The sequence below is a fragment of the Xenopus laevis genome, chromosome 2L, assembly GCF_017654675.1.
Source record: "Xenopus laevis strain J_2021 chromosome 2L, Xenopus_laevis_v10.1, whole genome shotgun sequence".
In the NCBI taxonomy this organism is placed as follows: Eukaryota; Metazoa; Chordata; class Amphibia; order Anura; family Pipidae; genus Xenopus; species Xenopus laevis.
The window spans coordinates 52,700,181-52,727,743 of record NC_054373.1 but is presented as its reverse complement, the minus strand read 5'-3'; the positions used below and the strand labels follow the sequence as shown (position 1 = coordinate 52,727,743).

General features: G+C 36.6%; 3 protein-coding genes across 3 annotated transcripts; all 3 read left to right on the top strand.

Annotated features, from left to right (window-relative positions):
• Nucleotides 1-1,719: 1,719 nt before the first annotated feature.
• Nucleotides 1,720-3,483, top strand: LOC108707465 (olfactory receptor class A-like protein 1). The gene is made up of 3 exons (XM_018245469.2): nt 1,720-1,836; nt 2,142-2,149; nt 2,520-3,483. The coding sequence occupies exons 1-3, from the start codon at nt 1,720-1,722 to the stop codon at nt 3,481-3,483; spliced, it is 1,089 nt and encodes a 362-aa protein (XP_018100958.2).
• Nucleotides 3,484-9,226: 5,743 nt separating this feature from the next.
• Nucleotides 9,227-10,225, top strand: LOC121399711 (olfactory receptor class A-like protein 1). Its single transcript, XM_041581250.1, has one exon. It carries the CDS (start codon nt 9,227-9,229, stop codon nt 10,223-10,225), a length of 999 nt encoding a protein of 332 aa, XP_041437184.1.
• Nucleotides 10,226-23,041: 12,816 nt separating this feature from the next.
• On the top strand, nt 23,042-24,031 carry LOC121399710 (olfactory receptor class A-like protein 1). The gene has a single exon (XM_041581249.1). It carries the CDS (start codon nt 23,042-23,044, stop codon nt 24,029-24,031), a length of 990 nt encoding a protein of 329 aa, XP_041437183.1.
• Nucleotides 24,032-27,563: the final 3,532 nt, after the last annotated feature.

Below are 27,563 nucleotides of genomic sequence, written 5' to 3'. Positions count from 1 at the left end.
AGGCAAGTTACAGAGATTTTACAGAGATTTGAGAAAAAAGGTAAGTGGGGTTTCAAAGCAGAATATCCTGGCCAGTTTATGGGATAATATAGAATAACCCAGTTGTGCTTCCTTATGTGGCAAAATGGACCCAATTGCCCCAGTGGTGGCTGGCGGACTCCCATCACAGGGAAGGTGGCTATGTAGGCCTTTGCTGTGTACAGTAGACATTTGACAAAGTATTGCAACGAACCAAGGCAACTGCTGGCTGAACTAATATTGCCTGTTCATTTACTTTTGTAATAAATCTCTGTTTCACTTCCTTACAAGTGCTTATCTACAAAAATAAGCATGTGCTGTACTGAAGTATATTATTCAATACTTCAAAAGATAATAAAATAAAAACTTATTTCATTTAACTAAACACTTCCCTAAATCAGGGCTCACTGAGGGATTGGAAAATCACAATATAACTTTATTTGTATATAACGTATATAAATGTTATTGATGATACATTTTAATATTTTGTACAGTTTGCTATGCTATGCTATGGCATAATCTGACTTTTGGGTCATGATCTTGCTAATTACTTCCTCACACAAACTCATACTTGGGTAAGATCCAGTTCACAAGCTGTGAGACTGCTGCAACTGTTCTTCAGTGAGCTCATCCCTGTTCAGTAGTTATTGCAGTCGCTTTCATAACAATCGCTGTAAAGTTGGCCATAAACGCTACAATTATGTTCTCTCCCACGACCATCTACCATTCACTCGACTAATCGGTAAAAACAAAAAGAATTCTTTAGCTATCTGACGATTCAGCATTAAGGTTACGTTGTTTGGGCACCTTCAAAGGTGCACAATCAAAATTTTCAGTCCTGCCTGATTGACAAGACGACCTATATCCAGGCTTATTACCAATATTGGTTGCCTTGCCTCCCACCACACATGCACAGATTACAGATCTTTCGTACTATAAATATTGGTGTGGGTATGGCCACCTTAACTCCATCAAACATGCATTCAAAAAAGGCAAACCTTCATCTTATGAGTTGTTTTCTCTGTATTAGATTGTAAATACAGTCTACATTAAGTACTACGGAACATGTAGGCCATGCCCCGGATAGTCTTTTGTAAAGTGATTTTTCTTCAACTTTGAAGCAAATTTATACAAAAGGGGTTTGTGGGAGCACTTCAATGCTAAATAAATACAAATAAAGTACAGTGGAAGTGTGACTGATCTGGCCTATTTTACTACAAACAAACAAATGTAAGGGTTTAATCAACGTACATTCCCTGGCACCAGGTTTTCTAAATAGTGTATTCTGTGCAAATACATAAAGGGGGACAGAAGCTTTAGTTACAAGTAGGGATGGGCAAATGTTTTCGCCTTGTTTTGCAGCAGAAATGATGTCCATAGACTTGTATGGCGTTGTACATCAAAAAAAATGATGCTCGTCAAAAAAAATTTGCTGCACACCCATATGTTTTAATGGGCATCCGCTGGCGGCAAATTTTTGTCGAAATGAAACGGGTCAAATTCGCCCAAGCCTAGTTACAAGCTTATGATCATAAAATTGGCAATTCACCAAACCACATAAAAAGTAAACCCCATGGGTTGGTCCTAGTTGATCTTGTAACAAAAGAGCCCTATATGCAATTACAGAGAAAAAACTTAATAAAACAGTGCACCAGGGAATATACATTGCTCAAACCCTCTGATTTGTTGATTTGTAGTAAAATGGCTAGATCGATTGTGCTTACATTGTGCTTTATTTATATTTTACTTGGAGTTTACCACAATAATTTTTATGTATTTTTGTCCTTTAACTGTGACCAAACCAATGTTTTGCTCCAGGTCCGGACTGAGAATTAAAATAGGCCCTGGCATTTCAGGTACACAGAGGCCCAAACAGCCCCCACCAGCCCACTAAATACTGACTTTCTATGGCACCTTATAGCAGCCCCTCTAGCATTTGCCAGAACCCACAGATTGCCAGTCCGGGCCTGTTTTGCTCAGGAAACATTTTTCTCAACAAATGAAATCATACAGGGAGGTGCCAGCCTATACTCATGACACTGATAACGAATCGGGGCCAATGTCTCTTAGTATCTGAAAGAGCATTAATTCAGATTTTTAAACCAACATTTTGGCTGTTCTAGTGCAGAGAGTGCTAGTGTGGCATCAACTTGGCTGCCTCAGGGCATCAATGAGGCTTGAAAGGCCCCTGCAGAGAGACATTATAGGAGTTTGCTGTTTTTTCTGCTGGTGGTGAAAATGCCTCATATGCATTAAGCTATCAGAAGCAAGAAAGCCAATGGCTTACTAAGTACTCTTTTTCTTACAATAGGTTTTTGGCAGAAGATAAGGAAAATTATGGTTAAGGAAAATTAAAATGATTTTCTACTGCCCTTGTTTAGTTTTAACCTACATTAAGCCCTCTTTGTGGTTTTGGATTAAAGCCAACATGTCAGAATGCTTTTTAAAGACATTTTGCACATTTCCTCTCTTAATAGGTATTCATCAAGCATTTGTTGAAGGCCTATGGATCCGTATCTACTTCTTAAAGCTGCTGGTTTCCTTCTTTTAGAAATAATTGGGATTCCAGGCAATGTCTTCATCATGGTTCAATTCACCTACTTCAGGATAATTGAGAAGAAACTCCTTCCAACTAATATCATATTAATGGTGCTAGCACTAGTGAATTTGCTTGTGATCCTTTCTCGTACCATTCCCCAGTCAATTAATGCATTAGGAGTTGAGGAATTACTGGATGACACAGAGTGCAAATTTGCTATCTTCATCTACAGAATAAATCGGGCCATGTGTATATGTGTTACCAGTTTTCTCAGCTGTTACCAGTGTATACTTATTGCTCCAAACACAAAGTTATGGAATTATTTTAAACATACTGTTACCCAAAATGTGGTGACTATTATTTTTATTTTCTGGATAATTAACATCACCATATACCCTTATAGCATTCTCAATGCCCATACACAAAGAAATCAAACAACTTCCCCCTATACTCTTCATTTAGTGTACTGTGATGCAGATTTCTTGAACTACATGGCATACATAGTCAATGGGGCAATCTATTCAATTCGTGATTTTATTTTTGTTGGGTTGATGGTTTTGGCAAGTAGTTATATTGTATTTACATTGCTTACTCATGAAAGATCAGTAAAAGGAATACGCAGCTCAGACAGAACCCAGCGGAGATCTGTGGAGTACAGAGCTTCTATAGCTGTTATCTTGTTAGTTACATTGTATGTACTGCTTTATGGGTTGGATAACTGTATGTGGATCTACACCTTGACTCTGTCTAACGTTTCTCCTTACATGAATGAGATTCGAACTTTCTTAGCATCCTCGTACTCAAGTCTCAGTCCTATAGTCATAGTAATTACTAACCCAAAACTTCAGCAGAAATTATTCACTTGCAAAAGAGAAAGGAATCGGAATTCTGAAGTGAATGGACCAGTGTATTCCATAAGCAAATGATTATGATGAATATAATGATTTACATTGCAACCAAACTTGTGTAAATCCTAGAAAATGTTATAACTAAATTCTGGTTTGTTGTCTATGTGATGCCAGCTTTGCATCTATTTGCTCTAATATTTGTTTATCAAGATACATCTTCTATAGCTTAGGGTGAAGTTAAAGGCGTGACTGCAGATTACTTCCTCTCACAAGACCAATACATGCTCCAAAAAATATATATATATATATATATGGACTGGTTCTAAAGAACAATTCTGGACAATGGTCCAGGAACTGGATGCACTCCTTTCAACCATTCGTTTCACAGCCAACATTGATGATTGTTCAATCTTTTTCTTAGACCTCACATTGATTTGTTTGGATCTAGACTTTCAGCTACCACATACAGAAAGGATACTGAGCAAAATATGTTACTGTACCGCACCTTCTGTCTTCCTCCCCATTTGTTACACAGTATTCCATACTCGTGGTGAGGATCTGCTCAGAACAAGACCAGTTGATGCAACAGCTAGATGATTTGATCCTGTGTTTTGTACATAGAGGTTACCATCATCATTAACTACTTGAATGTAAAAACAAAGCATCCAAAGTAATCCAGGATTATGGCCCATAAACAGTCCCAGGTAGACAGATTGACTTTTCTTACTACCTTCACTCTGGACAAAAATTATTTGATTAAGACTCTCCATAGCCACTGGTCAGTACTGGAAAACAATAAATCCTTACCACCTATCTTCACACTACATCCGAGGGGTGGCATACAACAGGGAAGAAGCTTAAGGGGTTTGATGGTAAAAATTTACCCCACCCATTGTTACCAAACAGGTACTACCAGCACTTGGCTCCCTTCATCTATACTAGGTTGCTACAAATGCCCTAATTACACCACTTAATTTATCACCAGTCCTTCATTCCATCACCCCCATACTGGACACAGATTTCCTGTACATCTAAATATGTCATCTATTTTATTAAATGCCCATGTGGCCAAATGTACTTTGTCAAGACTATCACTACCTTCAGGGACCATATGGCTAATCACAGGTCTTCCATCCATACTGCCCTTTCGACAGGCAAAGCTGACACACCAGTGGCTGCTCATTTTTTGTCACACAAACACATTCTTGACAGCTTATAGTGCATGGTGACTGACCATAAACCCCCCCAATACAGGGTGAGAATACAGAGAGGCTGCTACTCCAAAAGGGAGTTTGAAATGGATTCACAAAGATAAACACACTTAGCCCATTTGGACTACCTGAACTGATTTTGTATACTGCTTTTTATCTTTAAAAATGTCCATTGGTACCTACTCTCTGAGTACATTGCATATTCTGGTAATTAAACATGTTACATTGTTGATGCTACATTTTGTGCCATAAATATATGAGTTGAAGTGGCTACACTGTTTCACGTGCTTTGTTGTAGACTATTCCCCATATCCATGCTTCCTTGAGTTATATTTCATATATTGACTTAGCCTTCTAGTATTGTGTACATTTATTTTTGCACAGTAAGGATGCACTATAATTGACCTATCCTGGATTTGTGGAAAGGCCACAAAGGCCCAAGCCTAGGATTTCCAAGCCAATTTTGTTGTAAGCACTGGGGATGCGTTGCTATTTACTAACTGCCAGTGCACCTAATCCTCAATGCTCTGGAGGGAGCCTGCGCATGTGAGCACACGCTCGTGAGGAAAGGGGGCACAATTGCGAGGGGATAGGGGTTGACGAGTGACCCTCTGGCCTAGGGACGGCCCAAACAGAAATCCAACCTTGACTATACCGCCTAAGTTTCTTCTATGATTGGTACTGTTACACCTTCCTCAGGTGATAGTCAGCCATGTAACACCACATATGTCTTTTTTTATTTTATTTTTACTATGTGTGCTTGGGCATTCACTTTGGGAGCTTGGCAACATCTGGAACACTGCTCTGGTTCTTTGTCCACTTTAATGTAGTGGTTCCATTACCACGTTGGCGAACCAGCCAGGATCCATAAAATTTATGTAGCCCTGTAGTTCAATGCACGTTGATGCAGTGTGGTCTTTGACCACCACAGATGGACCTAGGTGCCCTTTGATAGCAGTATATAAAACATCATATTACACTGCACTCACCGGTTCAACCTTGATAAAGGTCTCTGTTGAGACCGAAACGTTGGTTCATTAAACTTATATTTTTCTTCACCAAATACCTGTGAGTGCTGTGTAATATGTTTTATAATCTACAGACTCCGGCACCCGGACATGTACCCTTGTTTAATTGAGTGCACACTTTTGGCTGCCAAAACATCAGTTTTCCTCCAATAAATCACTTTTAGGTTTGCCAAGTTTCCTGGGCACCTTTACAGCAATTATTAACTTTTGTTTGAAGTTCAGTTTTTTTACTATAATAAAACACAATTGCAATTGCACTAAGAACATAGGAAATATAAACAGTAATTTACTAAACTAAACCCCTAGGCACATGCCCCTTAGTGCTCATCTATGGAGCACTTGTGCCCAAGGGTTGGCTGATCTCTGTATTGAGTGCTAGATCAAAAATCTGGTGCTCCTTTCACAAATCAGTGTCAATACCTCCATAGGACACAGTCCCAATATGTGTTGCGCCTTCTGCCAATGTGTACCTTGCACCTTTAAATGACACGCAAGGTATCACAGGCACAGGTGGAAGCCTATGTGTCTCCCCCTTGAATCAAGTGCTGTCTAAATACAGTATACAGTATATGTGAAGCGGAGCCCCAGTGTGCAAGTGCAAATGTATATTATAATAATTGTTTTCTGCATATTTTAAAGCTGTGCATTGCTTTGAATGCATTTCCAGACAGGTACCAGAAGCCTGCATACAAAAACTATTTTGAATAAACATTTATTTTAATGTGGAATCTCAACCCCAAGGACAAATCAAGCTAATATCCAAAGCTAATGTAAAATGATGGAATTCTTACCAGCTGTAGCAGAAAACACAACAAACAATTTAATCAACCCCAGAAGAGAGAGCCTAATTATATATATATATATATATATATATATATATATATATATATATATATATATATATATATATATATATATACACCCACACCCATCAAACAATCATATACATGTATCAAAGCACTCATCATGAACAGAGGCTCACTAAAGTGGTAAGTTCCTTATCTTTATGTATTTACAGCAAATCTCGGTCATGTCTTGGGATAATTGTTTTCTTTTAAATACAGAGCCTTCATTTGATATTTTCCTGCTCTCATGATACACATTTGTACACATTTTCTGCAGAAAAAATGAATACACAATGCCGTTTTGGGCTCCAGTCCTTAAGAACGTTTTTAATGAGCTCCACTTAGCACCACAAAACAGCCAAAAGTGCCCCAAATCAGCACAGCATTTTACCTTAAAAAAAAGTCTTCTGAGCTCAAAGGTCCTATCTACATCCCTTGGGCTGTTGTTAAACTATATTCTCAATAACTCTCCTTTGCAGGAAGTGATCTTTTAAATAATACATAAAAGAAGCTACATTTCTTCCTCTAAAACTTGATAAAAATGTCTTTTGAGAACTTCAGAAGAAGGCACTTATGTGGCTTTCACCTCTGGAATTGATAAAAGTCCAAACTATATGGGTTATAGGAGAGAGTATATACAGAAGGCTAGCCTACTGTATATGTGAAAGTTGTTATTTTGAGAAACCTACTGGAATTTCTTTGAATCAATATGTCCTCTAGAAGCGGGACAGGAAACAGGAACAAAACTGCCAGTCAATAAGGAGTCTGGACCAAAACATATATGGGAAGTGATATACAAATTATAACACCCCCTTTCTCCTAACAGAATAAATACAGAGGAATTCAGACTGAAATTTGATGGGTTTTATAGGTGCAGCAGCCACATGTAGCTATAAACACCCATCCCGACTTACACAATAACACACAAAGCATCATGTGATCAAGCTGAGATTTAGAAAAGATAAAAAGTATCAGGCTTTAGCCTGGCATAAAGACTCTCGGCCCATTTATTAAACCTTCAATCTTTCAAATTCAAATTTTTCGTGGAAAAATAAAAACTACATTTTTAGAGATTTATCATACCCCAAAGCTGATAAAAATCTGAATCCAAAAATATGCCAAACCTCTCAAAACTGTCAAGGTCATGTAGAAGTCAATGTCACATGTCCTTGAAGTTATTACTTCACATCATGATCTGCGCAGGATAATTCGAAAAAGTCGGTGTTTGTATAATAATATTCGGATTTGATCGCAACGTTTTGATGTTGAGATTTTTTCGAGAAAAATTATTGATAAATGAGTTCGGTGGTAGGGAGTTTGGTTGACTTTGCTTTCATAAAAAAAAACTGAGATTAATTTGAGTTTTAGTGCATCAGCCCCTCTGTATTGATACAGGAGAAGGTTAGAGAACCAGCAATTAGATCTTGGCACTTGTCCTCAGGATAAAACTCCATGGGGGAGAAAGAGCCCCCTTCTGAGATATACCATTTTCCATCTCTATTTTAACTTGTCTGAGTTTTTTTTTTTTTTTTTGCTTTATTGGCTTCTCTGTACCTAGGGATGCAACATATCCTGCATTCAGTTTGGGATTTGCCAAGGATTTATCCTTTCTTTGCATGATTCAGTTTTGGCTGAATCCAAATGCCTGGCTGAACTAATTCCTGGAAATTCATGTGTCTTTTCACCACTCTATGAACGTGGTTGAGTTTATATTTATTAAGCTCTAAACTGACATTTTGTTAAACCTGCGTCTTATAGGGAAACTGCCTTCCTTTACCTAAATTGCATATACATATGTACATTTTGGTTTGGACTCAGTTCGGGTTTCAGCCAAATCTTTCATGATAGATTTGGGCTTCCGCTGAATCCTAAAATAGTGAATTTGTTTCATCTCTATTTTTACCTGATGAAAGTTTTAGCTGCCCTGGCTAACTTGAATGGCTTAAAAGCACATTTTTCTTACCAACCTCAACACCGATACTTTTATTCTTGTTTCTTGCTTACAAGGGGAATATACTGACATGTATATTTATTAAGCAACATTTTAAAGACATCCTGATTTTCTTCTGTGTTTAACCGTGTGAAAAGCATTTCCCCATTAATGTATTGCAGAGCCGTTATGCTGGCAAAGTTTGAATCTCTTGATACATTTCTGTATAGTATAATTCTTTAGAACCACTGTTTCCACAAGAAAGACTGAATATGTGAATTGTATAATAGTCATACAGGCACTCAAGGGTCTGTGCTTAGGGTGGCAGCTTTAGGGGTCTGTTTAACTGCTGCCCTAAAGAAATTGGATGTGCACATGCTATGATTCTATTCCATAATGATTGCTACACTACTGTCATTATCATTAATGTGTCCAGTTTTCTGTATATCTACAGTATATGACAAAGGGATATATACTTTAGGTAGACCTTTCAAGTGATAATTCCCTTTGTGAAACAAAAGTGCAGCATGACCTTAATTATAACGACAAGCATTGCAATTCAATTTATGGTATAAAAAAAGAGTCATCTTAGCAACCAGGTGTTGCTAGAGTACAAATATGTGTTCTGAGAGCTAGAACTGCTTTTCCATAAATAAATCCGAATAATAATAATAATAATATAATAGTGCACTAAAACCGTTATTCTCTAAAGGACTAATATGAATTTGTTTTTGTTCCATCTTTGGGAAATCCTTGACTTTTTATTTAATTTCTGTTGTTCTAGGCTCCTTATATGAACAGTTGACAATGGATGGATATCTTCTTCTGAAAGCCATTGGATTTATTCTACTGGCAGTATTTGGCATACCGGGAAATGTCTATATTTTATTAAAATTTGGCTTTATACGGATTATAGAAAAGAGACTCCTGGCAAATAACATCATCCTTACAGTTTTGGCTTTAGTAAATGTCCTTGTTGTCCTTTCCCGTGTAATCCCCCAGGCCATGCAAGCCATGGGAGTGGAAAATGTTCTAGATGACACCAAATGCAAATTTGTTATATTTACGTACAGAATGAGCAGAGCAATGCAAATCTGCATTACCAGTTTGCTTAGCTGCCATCAGTGCATTCTCATTGCCCCAACCACCAATTTATGGATGTTTCTTAAGCAAAAAGTGACCAAGAATGTCTCATTCATCATTTTAGTCATTCTTTTAATAAATATTGTGGTACAGCCAGCTGGCATCTTGTATTCATACGCTAAGAAAAATACTACAAGGTCACCTTACACGCTACATTTGGTCTACTGTGATACAGATTTTATTACCTATGTTTCCTACATTGTCAATGGATCATTTTATGCATGCAAAGATTTCATTTTTGTTGGCTTGATGGCTGTTGCAAGCATTTACATTGTGTACATGTTACTGCAACATGCCCGGTCAGTTCAATTTATTTCTGTCAGTTCCCAAAGAAAATCAGCAGAGCAGAAGGCTTCTAAAGCTGTAATCTTGTTGGTAGTTTGTTACGTTCTACTATTTGGGTTGGATAATTCAATGTGGATCTATACTCTAACTTTATCAAATGTTACAGCTGATATGAACGATGCCAGGATAGTTCTTTCTTGCTCTTATGCTACACTGAGCCCCATAGTAATCATTGCTACCAACCCCAGACTGCATATGTCAGCAACATTTTTCAAACAGAGGAAGTCATTAATCAGTACTGTACAGGGTAATTCAGAAAGCAGCACCATGTCAAATGTGTCCCCAATGGGCTGTGATGGAGACAGGGTAATCTCTTAGTAGGTTACTTTGCCCTTGATGGAATCCCTGGAATAAATATGTATAAGTTAGTTAGATTCCACTTTTTAACCATACAAAAATAAACAAAATATTTTTAAAGCATATGTATCATTCATATATGGATTTTTTACAGTTTATACAAACTGTACAAAAATGGCAAGTCCCAAGAAGGGGGCCACTTTCTGCCGAGTACAGTGATAAAATACTCGAGCTTTTGGGGGAGAACCCCTCCTTTGGGTGGACATGGCTCATTTATAAATAATGGGTAAATGTGTAACTTGGCAGTAGCCCATAGCAACAAATAAGCGCTTAGCTTTTTTCAGCAAACTGCAGCTACAATGAAATCAAACATCTGATTGGTTGCCACTAATGATGGTTGAATGTGACCCGTTTTGCTACGCTGAAAATTCTTGAAGTTTATGGACGACAAAATATTTTGCGCAATAAATTTTTTGCTGTGCTACAATTTTTCCACCCGTTGGAGTCTATGGACGCATTTTTCGCAGTGAAACTTGGCGAAAAATTTCGCTCATCAGTAGTTGCCATGGATAAATGTCCAGTTGCACATATTTATATTATTATACATATTTATGCACAATATTTATAAATAATATGCACCTAATTTGTGAATTTTTATATTGACAGTTTTCCTAAAAATCTAGATTCCAATATGTATATTATTGGTATGGGATGTTTAACTTGCAATGCTTAGCAGTAGCACCTGGAGTTTTCTGCATAAGTGGTCTTCCTGTAAATTAGATCATGATTAGCAATGAGAGAGCTTTTTTGTAGTGATGGGTGAATTTGTTCAGTGAAATTTGGAAAATGGCGAAAAATTTGCGAAAAAAAAGTCAAATGGGCATCAAAATTATTTTGACGCGCGTCAATTTAGAGGCCCACAATAGTTTACATTTATTTAGACATGCGCATTAGTCAATGCATCTGAATAAATTTGATGCGCGACAATGTTTATGTGCGCAACTATTCTGATGCACGCCCAAATTTTTTTCGACTGATTTTTCATAGGCTGCCGAATTTATTTGCCCATCACTACTTTTTGACCTGGCAGTTATATGCTGAGATTTGCAGTTTTGGCAATTGGTGAAATTTTTAATTCATTTGGACTAGAATTTCGTCAATGTGGTGTCTTTGTTTGAAAAAAACCAACAGACGTCATTATTATCTGCCCCTTGCCCTTCAAATCAACCAATGGGATGGGAGCCTTCCTGCTGTCTATCTAAGGAACTGTTTGGCTGTGAGTTTGGAGGAAATTGGCAACATGTGAGTCATTTTTTCTAGAAAGAACAGTTGTAAAATAGAGGAAAGGAGCTTCAGAACGCTAAACTAATAGAACACACGGGGGGTCATTAGAATAGTATATACAAATAAATACAAATTAAAATAGTAAATAAAAATTATTACAAAGCACAGTCACAATAATGATTAAGAGCTTAGTGTCAAAGACACAAGAGGATGGAGGTCCTTGTCTCATAGAGCTAACAATCTAAGTGGGTTACTATTCTTAGAATAGTATTTATCAAATGGTGAGTTCCAACCCATTGATAAACACAATTCTAAAAGTCTCATATGAATTAATAGAATGTGGGTGAGTTTTTATGTATTAAGATGTAAATTCACATTTTGATAAATCTGCCACGTATAGCACTTGTTTATTCTGACAGCCCTTGTACATAAATTACTCTTGCATCTACAGTACCTGATTATTTACAATGATATAGAATATTGTTCCACAGACATTGAAACTATGCTTACTTGTTTAATGTATACATTTTCAAAATAAATACTCCCATATAAATAATTTTGAGTCTCGTCACTTAAAATTCATCTTGAGTATAGAAGAATGGATGGGTAGTACTTTCATTGCCTACCTTTTTGCTATTATTAAATTGCTTACTATACACGACTGATTTTGACTGAATAAATTATGAAAAAGTTAAAGTTTTCGCTTTTCAGATGAGACTGGGGCCTATTTAGTATGCTATTATGTGTAAAATGAAATTCACCATGACTATGAATATTTTTATTCGTTCAGGTCATGGCATATCTAGTATAAGTAATTCTAAAACAACTGGCCTTGCTGAGTAATCATTGAAGACATTTCTCAAAAGAATTGCACAATTTTTACGCTGTTTTTTACAGGCGATGCCTGGCGAAGTGTGGAGAATTATTCCACCATTTTTGTACTATATAATAAATCTCCCCCCTAGATGTTTGTAAATGTAGGACTTATTATTACATGTATTGATAAAGCCTATCATTTTACAAGCTGTATTTATGTGGCTTTAGGGGTAAATATATATTGGGAAAATATTGACAGTGAGAAGGCCATGAGTCAGCAGAATCGTCCATTTGATTTTTTATTTCCCCACAATATTCTGTTCATTTAAATACTACTTTTCATTCTGCTACTACTTTGTTTTCTCATGTCATCTCTGTATTTTGCTGTCTGAATCATTTTTTCTTCCCTTCTTACTTTTCTTGGGCTGACCAGTTTTCACCTCACCCTTCAGTTTAATTCAGGGTTAATTATTCCCTTTTCCTCATCTTTTTAATGTACCCAGCTTTTTTCTTCACATACCTTTTCTGCACTACTTTACCCACCCTCTTACTTAATCTCTTTCTTTCCTACGCTATCCCGCCTGGTTATTCTTTCCCCCGTTTTTCCTTGGGATTGTGCTCCCCACATCCACACACAAAATGACCCTTTGTGTTCAGACCTTGCTTGTACTAATACCAGTGTGCAAAGTAAAAAAAAAACAGTTTTTTGCACTGTGTACCCTAACTTCCAAGACGTTAAAGACTCAAATTTTGTTTTCCACCTCAGACCCATTAATGGTCAAGGGACAAAATTCTGAATACCTCATATTGCTGTTGAACTTTTAGTGAATCTAGCTAGAAAGCTATGTTGTCTAAATACATACAATGTCTAGCTGTACTCATCTGCTCATGTACTAAACACTTACAATGTCTACTCATCTACTAAACACCTACACTGTCTAGCTGTACTAATCTACTCATGTACTAAACACCTACACTGTCTAGCTTTACTCATCTACTCATCTACTCATGTACTAAACACCTACACAGTCTAGCTGTACTCATCTGCTCATGTACTAAACACTTACAATGTCTACTCATCTACTAAACACCTACACAGTCTAGCTTTACTAATCTACTCATGTACTAAACACCTACACTGTCTAGCTTTACTCATCTACTCATGTACTAAACACCTACACAGTCTAGCTTTACTCATCTACTCATGTACTAAACACCTACACTGTCTAGCTTTACTCATCTACTCATGTACTAAACACCTACACAGTCTAGCTTTACTCATCTACTCATGTACTAAATACCTACACAGTCTAGCTTTACTCATCTACTTATGTACTAAACACCTACACTGTCTAGCTGTACTCATCCTCTGCTAGATGATTATGGATGCAGATGTGCCAGAGCTGCATGTCTCAAGTGGCTTATAAACATAATCTTGAAAGTTATGTAAACTGAATAAAATAATTCATGCAGTCTACTATGAAAGAGCTGTTTTCTTTGTTTCAGCTGCTAATGATCAACATATTTGACTCAGTTTCAGATTAATCTTTAGGCAATTAAGAAGAGTTTGCTCTTTTTTTCCACTAAACATGTTTCTAAATTGACAAAACGAATAAGGTCCACTGTTGTGAAACTCAATGGTTTAGATTCTACTCGGGTTCCTCAAGCAAAAAGACAGTGAGGAACTGTATACCTGCTGTTAAAGGAGATTAAACCCTAAAATGTAATTTGGGTAGACATGCCATATTATATATACTAAACTTACTGCACCAACCTGGGCCCCCCAGTCTGACCCTGAATACAATGCCCTCCCCTGTAAATGAAAAAGGGGTTGTTCATCCATATTTTGCAATACTGTATATTTAAGCTGGCCAAAGTCATCCCTGGTCTGGCCAGTTCTACACTCACTTTCATATTATTTATTAAGAATTTTATTGCTTCTTTAAACATTTTTCACAGTAAAAATGTGCTTACTTTCAAGGTTAAAACTCCCTTATTGCACCCCTCGCCTTGTGGTGAGCACAACTTTCCCATGTTTATCTATAAGAACAGGTATTTGCTGCAAACAATAAGCTACAAAAAGAGAACAAAGTTATTTCATGTTTTAACATCACCTTTTCCAGAATAAAGGCTAATGGGAGACTGAAAAGTAAAAATGTTGGATATGTATATAGGTATAGTTATTGATTTTTTCATTTTTATATTTCATACAGCTTGCTAGGATATGTTACGGCATAATCTAAAATTTGTGTCTGCTAATCAGCCTTTCCTGTATACACATACCTGGGTTAGATCCAGTTCATAAGTGTGGGCTCATCCCTGACTCTCTAACCCATGCAGTCAGTAAGTACTGCAATCACTTATTCCTGATTGGAGGTACCCAAGCTGAAACTGTCCTGTTTTCTATTAATCGCTGTAACGCCATCAAAAACGCATGAAATTTCATTTTAATACATTGAATTCAAAGAAACCAGTTACCATTATTCTATATATTGTCTGCTTCATGTAGCCTTTAAGCCAGAAAAAAATGCATATTTAATTTGTGCAAAGGAATACATTGTTACATTGCATTTTTCTGATAACACTTTTATTACATTCCCCCTATAGGTGGGATTACTCTCAAGCAGACTTGCGTCACATTCTTATCGGTCCAGTACAAGCACCACAAGGAGGTTTGAATCCGGCTGGCAATCACCATCCTCCTGGACTTTGCAAACTACAACAATTTGGACTGAATGCGATCTTACTAAGAACAAAATGTGAGTTTATTTATTGTTTTTAAGAAGTATTTTAAATAAAACGTTATTATACTATTTCCGGTTTCTCTATCCCTCCCTTGGAGTCCATGGAGGATGCGAGGTTAAACTAGGACCGTACAGGAGGAGTTAATAAACACATTTGACCATGGGAGTGGTTTGTAAGTAGGCAATTTTTCTAAACGGTGGAGGTGTTCCAATTTTGCTATATGGACCCACTGCTGCACTGAAGAAAATGGTTCTCACTCTGCACCCCTCTAACACTTGTTCCGCCCAACCAGATGTATATCAGAGAAAGGGGAGCACTTACAAAATAAGTCAATTAGAAGCACTTGGTGATACTCATCATCTATAGTGAACGTATTACGCTATGGTAGTTCCTAATTTCTGTTGCCACAGGCGCTGATCCCTTGTGCATATTTTCCTGGAAGTATACACATTTGTTCGGATTCTTTTTTCTACAGCTGAGAGACTGTGAGGTGATCGGCAAGAAATAACTTAAGGGACGGACATTTTTTTCATTAATTGTATATCTAAAGCAATTAATTTGTTATTGCGTCACTAGGGGCGAAATTGTTTTTTTTTCTCAATTCAAGAAAAAAACAAATGCATAGTAATTTATTAGAGTATTTTTCTGAAACCTTAAAACATTCCAATTTATTTTAAAAAAAAAACGTGGCTTCCGGGGGGGTGCCCAAAACGGTGGCCGCATTTTAGGAGAGATCCGCTCCTCGCTCACACAACTGTAGACAACCAGCCTTTTAAGTCCGCTAAATTACACACCGAAAGAGATTTAAATGGAATATCTGATGAGAAACTGGGACTCACGATCACCCAACTCCCCCCTCACCGGCATATGTGACAAGCGCATTTAAGCACAGCAGGTGAAACGGAGGAAAAGTCTCAGTTAAGTGACCTGGTCACGGGAGGTGCCGGTGGTATTGATCACGAAACCGGACTGGCTTGTTCCACATTATTCTTAACACATATAGCACCTGCAGACTGACACAGGGAAAATAACTGGGTGCTTTGATTATAATAAAAAAGAGACAAAGATTAACAACCCGGTCATGGGAGGGTGGCCTAGAAAGCTGCACTTGCAGCATAAAACCGAACTATTGCTTAAATGATGCAGTTATAACAAGATAAGTGTGTTTAATAAACCTTGTTAAAAATACCACAAGAGGGCAGCCTAAGATGGCTATTCATGGCTAGTCTCCTTTTGAAAGAAAACAAAATTCCTATGAACAGAGAACAACAACTCTCATCGCTACCAAAAGTTAACCACCTAAAAGCTAACTTAACAAAAATAAAACCTGACTTCCTCTGTAATAAAGACATTATAAATCCCTTACTAATAACAATGTAAACAAAGGAAAACAAAAACAAAACACAACTTTGCACAAAAGAGAACAAAAGACAAACCCTTACAGGAATTATGCTAAACAGACTGAAAAGAAACTCAATACAAGTCTCACAAATCTAATTGTAGGAAATTACCCCGAGATATGGAAAAGTTCTTGGGACAACCAACAAACATGTCACAAAAGGGAACAAAAGCTAGACTGAAAGACAAAAAACAAACACAAGAAATCACTCAAATAGAAAGCGACTCAGATGTGAAAACTCAAAAAGACTCCTTCTCCTCTACCTCACAAATGGATGACTTGGTCCAAACTTTAGTCTACTACTGGACCAAAACTGACCAGCATTAAAGAATCAGTCTCAGTACTTTTACAACAAATGACCAACCAATCTCAAACACTAACTCACGCTGAAGACAGAATATCCACACTGGAAGATGACCTAGCCACAGCACAATCCACTATCGACCTTCAACAAAAGGAAATTACCATCCTCTCAGACAAAGTAGAGGACCTAGAAAACAGAAGCAGGCAAAACAACTACAAAACTTGTGGGCATCCCTAAATCAGCAAAAAATAAAGATCTTGAAAAACTTATTCATGAATGACTTCCTAAATCTCAACATAGATCCACAACATCTTGCCTTCCAAGTGGAAAGGTTCCACAGAATTGGCTCACCACCCAACAAAGACTCACAATGCCCTAGACAAGTGATATTTAAGCTCCTGAACTTCACTGACAAAACAAGAATACTAGACACATACAGGACAACAAGGAACCTCCACTATGAAGGACATCCAGTTCTACTATTTAGTATCGGTGACTGCAAAATGTAGAGAATTTGTACCAATATGCAAAACATTATATAACACGGGTTACAAATGTTCCCAGCCAAGACTACAAACAAGCATCAAGCTTTGTGGAATCCAGAATACAAACATGAAGACATCAGTGAACTCTCTACCTATAAACAGAATTAAAGATGAAACTCCATTTATGAACACAAAAAATACATTAGACTTCCTATAAAGGATTAATACCTCTGTGTTCACGACAGATGATACAACGACTGACTCAGAATTACCACTTACAACAGCCAATATGGCTAACATCTCATCTACAAAACCTGACAGACTACACTTCCCATAAAATCAACCAAGTCTAACAAATGGATAAATTAATCATGGAGACAACAAACCAAACAAACCTACAAGGGAACAAAAAAATAAACATTTGATACAACTAATTCAAAAGTCCAAACAATTGGACGGCAAATTTTTGACGCAGTTTCGCAAAAACATTAGACGAAAATCCACTGCAAATCCATGCCTGCCGTATTTATTTGCCGAAAACTAATATCTTGGGAGGAGATATGAATACGGTGTGGGATTGCTTCCTGGACAGGTCAGATGCCACATCCAAATATCCTGCTTGACGAATTACACCACTTTATACAACATGTGAGTTTTTACATCTGCAAGATACATACCGATTCATGCACTCAGACACCAAAGATTATACCTTTTACTCAGGGGCACATAAAACACAATCAATTGATTACATCTTTTTAATCAACTCCCTACTATCTAATGTAATAACAGCCACAATAGGCAAGACAGATATATCTAATCATGCCCCAACAATTTTAACCATGAAACACATTGCCTCAAGGACAACATATCATAACTGGTGATTTCCCTCGTACTTAAACAACAATATGGATTTTCAAACATATCTTAAACAACAATGGGCAAATTATATAGATGATAATATTCAACACTGGAATGACCAAACTCTTTTATGGGCAGCATCCAAACCTGTCTTAAAAGGGCATGTTACCTCCTATCTAATAAAACAAAAAAAGAGCTTTAATGAAAAATATGCATTTCTACAGAGAGAACTTACAAAACATTATAAAGCCTTCAAACTCACAAAAAATGTGTTCAATACTTTATTACATGACAACTCACATTAGAAAGCATCCCACATGAAAAATAGATTTTACAGATGGGGAAAAAAACAGAAAAACGTTTAGCCAAAATAACAAAACTCCAAACAACACAACATGTCATAAAGAAACTAGAAATTTAAGACGGATGGACACATGACACGACACATATAGTAAAAGAGCTGGAAGATTATTTTAAAACATTTTATGAGGAAAATCAGGACCATAGTGATCAGTCACCATTTTCAGTTAGAAAATAACACAGGTAATGATAATATCTTTGCATGTATTGCCTATCTGACGGTATCCATGGGTGACTGTCACTACTATTTCCAGGACATAACTTTCATGTGATGTCTGTCTGTCGATTCATGGTCAGAACATCATCTGATTTATTATTTTTCCTACTTTAAACCTACAATTTAAATCTGAATGGTTAGCATTAGATTATTGCATTAAGATGAACGATTGATATCCCAACAGTCGCCGTACAATAAATGAAATCTGAATGTCTGCGGCCAGCTTTAGAAGCTGCAGAATGAAAGTGAATTTATAATAATTGTATTATACATATGTTAAAGCTATTAATCAGGTTGAAAATAATTCCTGGCAGGCACCCAAATCTTGTATGAAAAAATTATTTTGAAAAAATTAATTTTCAGTGTGGAATTTACCCCAAGGACAAATCCAGGAAATATTCAAAGCTAATATAGAATGATGGGATTCTTACCAGCTGTAAAAGAAAACACAGCACACAATTTAATTAAGCCCAGAAGAGAGTGCTTTACTATAAAAATGACTATATATATATAGACACACACACAAGAACTAGCAAACAATGTACATTCATGAACTGATCCTCAATCAAATGGTAAGTTTGTTATCCTTATATGTCTCTCACAGAAAATAACAGACATGCTGAATGTCATGTTAAGCTTAAAAATGGTTTCATTATATAGGAAAAGAATTACAAAAACAAGGACTACTGGATTTTAATTAGTGATACTGACACATTTTCATGAATTGTAGGACCTGATGAACCAGCATTACAGTCAGTGCTAATTCTGATGAAGGAGCCGTCTGAGGCAATGCCCTCCACCCGCCAATAGGAGGCAGGAACACTAGTGTGGAGAGCGCAATTTCCCTCTGTCGCACTAGTAAAGATGAATTGCCGGTTTAAAAAAAGGAAATTCGGCTCTTAAAGGTACCAGAAGCAGCTTTTTGCCACCCCTGGAAACCTCTCCGCCTCATTGGTGGAGCTCACCTGATTATAGTGTGTTTTTTTTTTATAAATACAGCATTTTCAGGCTAACTGGTTTAAATTATTTTTCTATTCTCATAATAATCAAATGTACACAAATGTTTCTGCAGAAAGGTTTTTTTCCCGTGGAAAATGGTTGTTATACAAGCCAGCAGGTAAAGCAGCAATGTCATGCAGAGATGGCAGAGATGACAAAAGAGATGGGTGTTTGGGTGAACATGACCACTGTATGTGAATACCATGCTGCTGGTTTACGATTATCAATTTGAGAAATTGTGAAAACTGTAGTGAACATTTTTTTGTGCCACCAAAGTTGTGGTGCATATAAATATTAACAATTTGAGATTATGCCATATTTAAAGAGTTAATGCGATTCTGTATGCAACTTGTTAAATGTGCCGATTGTATCCAGCTTCATAAATGTAAACATGTACAGGGCAATTATGTTAAATATGCAAACCATTCTGCGCAACGTTTAGAAATGAGCCCCATTTTGTTTTACCAAACATAGCTTTCCCTAAGAGCATTTTTTGGTCAAAATAGTATTATTTCCTCCAACCCGAGTGAGGACTCTTTTAGCTTACTTCTGTTGGGAAAAACATTTTATTATGATGGGTAGAGTACATGCACAGGGTTATACTATATGGAGTCAAACCAGGAACTGATTGCATGGGAAAAAGCGAAGAACTAGGGAAGAAGTTTAATCAAAGAGGCCCTGCAAAACAATAACAGCTATGCCTTTAAAAATACCTTTAAAATTACCAGTTTAATGATAGAGACATACAGTATACTGTATTACCTTATGCTGTTTAAAACAATCCACACTGGAATCAGTGCTTATATATTTAAATATTACTTAACTTGGAGAAGTAAGTGTTGAAGGGGAACCTGGGAGTGGAACCCAATTAAATTGAGAATTAAAGGAATTAAATAAAAAAAAACGGAATGGGGAACCAGCCAGGGAAAAAAAGCATCACACATTATTAGAATAAATGATAAACTGAACCAAGAGAACAGTGGTAAAGAGTCAACCAGATTTTTTTTATAGGAAAATCAGCTCATTATTACGGTGTTGCAGGTGATGGCTTTTTGTATTTTACAGATATGGAATACATTATGTGAAAAGCCATTATTTAAAAAGTGCCAAATCACAAGAAGGCCATCTCCCATAGACTCAATTTTAAATAAATAATACTGTTTTCCTAAGAAAGATATAGTATGAGAAATATAATTGTATCATACAAACTAAACTTTTATTAATACAGGGAGCAGAATATCCAACACTGTTTATGTAGTTTTGGAGGTTGAATTTGTTTGTGTCATACAGGTGATAATCTCTTCTGGTTTCCCTTAAACCGTGTGGAAATTCTTTCTGTTGATTTTAGCTTATTAATCAAATTATCAGTTCATGAAACTTGAAAAAGCCTCAAGAAAATTGAGCCAAAATCCAAATTGCAAAATTCTTTCAGATTTGACACCCCGAATCGCTCAAATTTTTTGAGTTCTCACCTGAAAACCCTGAATTTTTCGGATTACCAGAAAAAACCCAGCTCAGAGCACGATACTGGTATGTGAGCTGTTATCCAGAATGCTCGGGACCTGGGGCTTTCCAGATAACGAATCTTTCACTAATTTGGGTCTTCATACCTTAATTCTACTAGAAAATCTTTTAAACAGTAAATATTTGGATAAAATGGAGTCTATGGGAGACAGCCTTTCATAATTCGGAGCATTCTGGATAAAGGATCCCATCTGTGTATCATCAAATTGTAAAAGGGATATCTGCCATTGACTTCTACATGACCTCGTCAGGTTTGAGATGACAGATTTTCAGATTCTGACTTTTAGCAGTTTCAGGGTATAATAAATCTCTAAAAATTCTAGGTTTTTTTTCCACGATAAATTTGAGTTTTATTCTCTACAAAAAAATTTTTCCCCAAAAAACTTGACAAGAAAAATTGAGGTTTAGTAAATAAGTTGTCACCATTCGTTAAAGGTAACTGTGTCCAAACAAGTTCCTTGCACTTCTACTTAGTTTCACTTAACACCAGTGTATCCATCCCTACTTCTGTTGCCAATCATCTGCAAGTGTGCCCATTGACGCTGGGAAATCACAGCAATTTGAAGAAGGAGTCCGCACTCAACAACGGAAACTCAAAAGGGGTGCACGTCTCAGGTAGCCACTTCCACCCGCATATCAAACTCAATTTTCCCAGATAGACAGCACCACACGATCAGAAAAATTCATTAAAAAGCCTTGAGGTATACCTGAAACATTGCTGTATTTCTGTCCTATACAAGCTCTTTTGCCAATAAAGGCTTTTTAATGAATTTTTCTGATCGTGTGGTGCTGTCTATCTGGGAAAGCTGGGAAATCACAGCACCAATCAATATCAAATTTTCAGTGCAATTGTGTCTTGAGTTATCAAAATGCACATACTTATTTGTTTGTTGATATGCATTTGTTGCAACTCCCTCAATAGGAAAAATCATTGCATTCTAGGTAAAACATTTCACATTATTTTCTAAACTGTACTTTTCACATTGCACTTGTGGACTATATGACCCTGCATGTTTTTTCTATGATTCTCACATGAACAGCATATTTTAACAGTCAATACTGGGACAGAAACCAAGTTTAATGTGAAACCAATTCTAGAACATGAGGAAACCACTGCCATTTTGGCAATTGGATTTCATATTAAAAAAAAATGCTGAATTTCTTTTAAACACTTACCAGTTCTTTGGCTCCAGTGACAGTGGGAGAAGGTCACTGACCACCAGTGTTGGACTGGGTGGTTTGGGGCCACTGGGGCTGCTGCCTTAGGGGTCCCAACATGCATACCCAGGGTTCTCTGCCCCAGCAGTGAGATCCACCCATGCTGCAACCCCCCTCTCCCCGAGGATGTACATTGTTGTGTACCATTGTCTCTCTTTTTGTGGCCATGATCAGGTCCAGGGGGAGGTCAGGCAGCAGCACCAAGGGCTTCAGCAGAAGCAGGTCTGGGTTGGTGGGACCCACCAGGTTTTTTCTTGGTATTCTGCTAGCCCAGTCCAACCCTGCCGACCACCATTAAGGTGATGAAGTTCAGTTACACTCTTTTTAAGAAACACTCTTTTTATGTGTTACTGCATACATTATGGGCAGAAGAGGGTGGGAAATGACTAAAAAAAACAATTTAAAAATTCAGACATTCATAATGTGTTCTGAGAGCTAGAACTGCTTTCTTTAATAGCTGATTATATTAAAGCAATGGAAAAGGTAATTTAAAAAACAGATAAAAAGAATAATAGTGCACTGAAAAACATTATTCTCTGTGAAGGACTGACATGAATATGAATTTGTTTTTGTTCCATCTTTGATTTTATATTTCATTTCTGTTGTTTTAGGATCCTCACATCTGACAATGGATGGATATTTTCTTATAAAGGCCATTGGGTTTATTCTACTGGCAGTATTTGGTATTCCTGGAAATGTTTATATTGTAGTAAGATTTGTTTTGATAAGGATTATAGAAAAGAGACTCCTGGCAAACAACATCATCCTTACTGTTTTGGCTTCAGTAAATCTTCTTGTTGTTCTTTCCCGTGTAATCCCGCAGTCCATGCAAGCCATGGGTGAGGAGAATGTCCTGGATGATACCAAGTGCAAATTTGTTATATTTACGTACAGAATGAGCAGAGCAATGTCTATTTGCATTACCAGTTTGCTTAGCTGCCATCAGTGCATTCTCATTGCCCCAACCACCAAATTGTGGATTTTTTTTAAGCAAAAAATGATCAAGAATGTCTCAGTCATCATTTTAGTCATTCTTTTAATTAATATTTTGGTGCACCCAGCTAGCATCTTGTATTCATACTCTAAATTGAGCAAAAATTCGACCAATTCACCTTACACCTTGCATTTGGTCTATTGTGATACTGATTTTATTACCTATGTTTCCTACATTGTCAATGGATCGTTTTATGCATGCAGAGATTTCATTTTTGTTGGCTTGATGGCTCTTGCAAGCATTTACATTGTGTACATGTTACTGCAACATGCCCGGTCAGTTCAATTTATGAAAGTGTCTGTCAGTTCCCAAAGAAAATCAGCAGAGCAGAAGGCTTCTAAAGCTGTTATCTTGTTGGTAGTTTGTTACGTTCTACTTTTTGGGTTGGATAATTCAATGTGGATCTATACACTAACTTTATCAAATGTTACAGCTGATATGAACGATGCCAGAATAGTTCTTTCTTGCTCCTATGCTACACTGAGCCCCATAGTAATCATTGCTACCAACCCCAGACTGCATATGTCAGCAACATTTTTTAAAAAAAAGAAGTCATTAATCAGTACTGTACAGGGTAATTCAAAAAGCGACATCCATGTCAAATGTGTCTCCAATGGGCTGTGATGGAGAAAAGATAATCTATAAGTACATTACTGTGCCATTGAAGTGATCTTTCCGGTAAATATGTATTAGTTAGATTATACTATTCAAATACAAAGTAGGGATCAAGAAAACATTAAAGCATATGCATTGTATATATATTAGGGATGCACCAAATCCAGGATTGGGTTCGGAATTCGGCCAGGATTCAGCCTTTTTCAGCAAGACTCAGATTCGGACAAATCCTTGTGCCTGGTGGAACTGAATCTGAATCCTAATTTGCATATGTAAATTAGGGGCAGGGGGGAAATTATTTTTTGTCACAAAACAATGAAGTAAAACATTTTTTTCCACTTTTTAATTTCCCGCCCCTAATTTGCATATACAAATTAGAATTCGGATTTGGTTCGGTATTCGGCCAAATCTTTCCAAATCTTTCACGAAGGATTCGGGAATTCGGTGAATCCCAAATAGTGGATTTGGAGCATTCCAAGTGCAATCTTTAATCGTTTTGCATTTTGCACCTTGTGGCCTATATGCACATTGATTCCCTTAGTGCTCCTTCACTTGTCCCCATGTTGATAATAAATTACCTCTATAATGTTTGTATTTGACTGATCCTACAGATAATTTGCTTATCTTTTTTAATCCATATAATCTCTTTTGCTCTTCTTTATAACTTAATTACATTCTGGTTTTTCTATGAAGGCTAAATTAACTGAGTGCATTTTCCCTTTCACATTACACTAGTTTCTACCCCACATCCCTTACAGAATCGCTGCCCTTCACAAACTCACTAGAATAAAACACATTGTGAGTGAGGAAAAAGATTGCTTAATCCTAATGATGCAGCAATTTAGACAGAGAGGTTATCCCAAAGAGAAAATAGGTGTCATGGAGAGGGAAAAACGTCAGTAATCATATAGATACAGAACTTAAAAAACATGTTTTAACTGTGAATAGATTCATACAGCAACACACCTTCCCATGAAAAGTGCAGTTGTAGAAGGTGCAGGTGCAAATGAAATAATCAAAAGAAAAAATTAAAATAAATTTGGACTTTCATATTTGGTTTTCGCTTTTTTTTTTTTTAGCTAGGAATTGTCCAAAAAACTTGAATTTTTAGAGGTTTTTGAGGTATCCGTACTTTTTAGAGCAGAGTTCAGGCATAATTTTCCAATTGTACTTTTTTAATTTGGATTTTGTAATAAATCTCACGGCATTCGAGTTTGTGAGTTTAGTCATGGTTTCAAAAACCACTAAAACCAAGGAAATGAGACAATTGATAAATAGGCCCCTAATATATAGTGAATAAATTACCCCTTATTGTAAAATATAAAGATATTATAAGTTACTGAGGAGTTCCATGACCCTATAAAGTCACAAGGCTGGGTGCTTTTATACAAATCAGGGAACTCTCAGATGACTTCTAACATCCTCATGTTTTACAACAGGGGGTACTTTATTTATTATAATACAGCGAGTCATGTGACAGAATTGACTGAGCACCAAATATAACTGATAACATTTCAAGTATGTTGTGTATATATATATATATATATATATATATATATATATATATATATATATATATATATATATATACATACAGTATATATATATATATATATATATATATAAATATTATACATGATATTTTTAGAATACAAAAGAGCTATGAATATCCTGTAAAGTATATCCTTATTAGTGGTGATTAATGATAATCCATTAACTGATAATCGGTGCTCAATGGTGTAATTTCTGTCACATGACCCACTGACACTTTTGTATTTTAATAAATAAAGTAACCCTTGTTGTAAAATATGAGAATATTATGCACCGCGCTTGTGAATGACAGGGGTAAGAAGCTGCACCGTTGGTAAAGTGGATCCACAGGTCCACCGGTATATGACTGAAAATGGAGCAGGAAACAGTGCGCTATTGGAATGATTCACTTAAGTACCTAAAAGTAGGAAGAGAAGAAATCCAGATAGTGTATTAACCTTATATTAAGGGTAACTTTCGCTACACGTTCTACTCATATATAGTGGTCAGGTTTTGCGCATTGAAGGTTATAGCGGCTATATCCTTGGCTTCGTCGGTCGGATTTCGGTAGCGGTACCTAACGGGAAAAATCAGGGATAGTGCAGAATCGCCGGCACGTGAGTAGGGGAGGGTGAGAGTTCTGCTTACCGGAATGGTTTTCAAACCGAGCGTGTAAGAACCGAAAGGTTGTAATTCGGTGCGGCTGCCCTCTTCTATCGCTATACCGGTCGGGTAGTGAAAGATCCACCGGTTCTTGATGTAAGAATAGAAGGCTCCTGTTGCAGACAGTCGTTGTAATTTCTGCTGTACACCGGAAGTGCGGCTCTTTTCCTCGTGGTGAACGCTGAGGAATTCAGCGTTTATTCTGCTGATACTTACTTAGGTACTTTGTGGAATCAAACAAAGGTTCCGTGGTATTTGCTTTAACAAATTTTTTATTGTAGTAAACTATTATAAAAGGACTATTAGCCCAACGCGTTTCGTATATAAAAATACTTCCTCAGGGTTCAAGTTGTGTTTTCCACAAAAAATACTAGAATTACATTTTTTTTAAATACTTTTAAATACTAGAATTTTTCAAAATGTATTATACCCCGACCCTGGAAATAGCTTGAAACCAAAAATACATCAAAAACCTGTTGTGGTCATGTAGAAGTCAATGACAGAGGTCCCTGGAACAATTTGAAGATGTTATTAGCTGTGGAAACTCAATTAATTTGTAAACCCCAAACTTTCCAATTTTTTTCCATTCGAGTTTTATCTTAAATTAGAAACCATTTTAGCTGTGAGTTCATTCAAGGTCTAAATAAGCTCACAAAGTTCTAAAATTCAATCTTATAAATAACCCCTAGACGTCACCACTTGGCCTTTGGCCTCATGCCTTTTTATAGTCATGAGTCTCCTTGGTTACTTATAATATCCTTATATTTTACAGTCGGGTTACATTATTCACTATATACAGTAGTTACATTAAAGTGATTTGGGCACGAAAATTTTCAAAATATTATTCATTATATTATGTATAGCAAAAGTTACCTATAGGTCATGTTGATCGTTTTATGCTGGTAGGTTTGCGTTAGTAAGTAGTTATAGGCGAATTTCTCCCGTTTCGCTTTGCCAAAAAATTAGCAGATTTCCAGCAAAATTCATAAAAAGGTGAAAAATTCTCGAAAATCGTGAAATCGGAAAGTTTATGAAAAAATCGTGAAATACGAATATTTTCACAAAAAAATCAAGCAATTCGAACATTTTCACGAAAAAATCTAGCAATTCGCACATTTTACTAAAAAATCGAACCATACGAAAGTTTTTCAAAAAAAATATCAATTTGAATGTTTTCACAGAAAAATCGAGCAATTCAAACGTTATCACGACAAAATCTAGCAATTCAAACGTTTTCACAAAACGGAGATTGACGAATTTTTACGGGCACATTTTCGTGGGAGATTCGCAAATTTATTAGCCGCTGGTGAAATGTGGAAATTCACTGTAAATTAGTGCCAGGCGAATT

Coding starts and splice junctions, on each gene's coding strand:
- LOC121399711 (XM_041581250.1), top strand. CDS start 9,227: ATGGATGGATATCTTCTTCTGAAAGCCATTGGATTTATTCTACTGGCA.
- LOC121399710 (XM_041581249.1), top strand. CDS start 23,042: ATGGATGGATATTTTCTTATAAAGGCCATTGGGTTTATTCTACTGGCA.
- LOC108707465 (XM_018245469.2), top strand. CDS start 1,720: ATGGCTAGATCGATTGTGCTTACATTGTGCTTTATTTATATTTTACTT.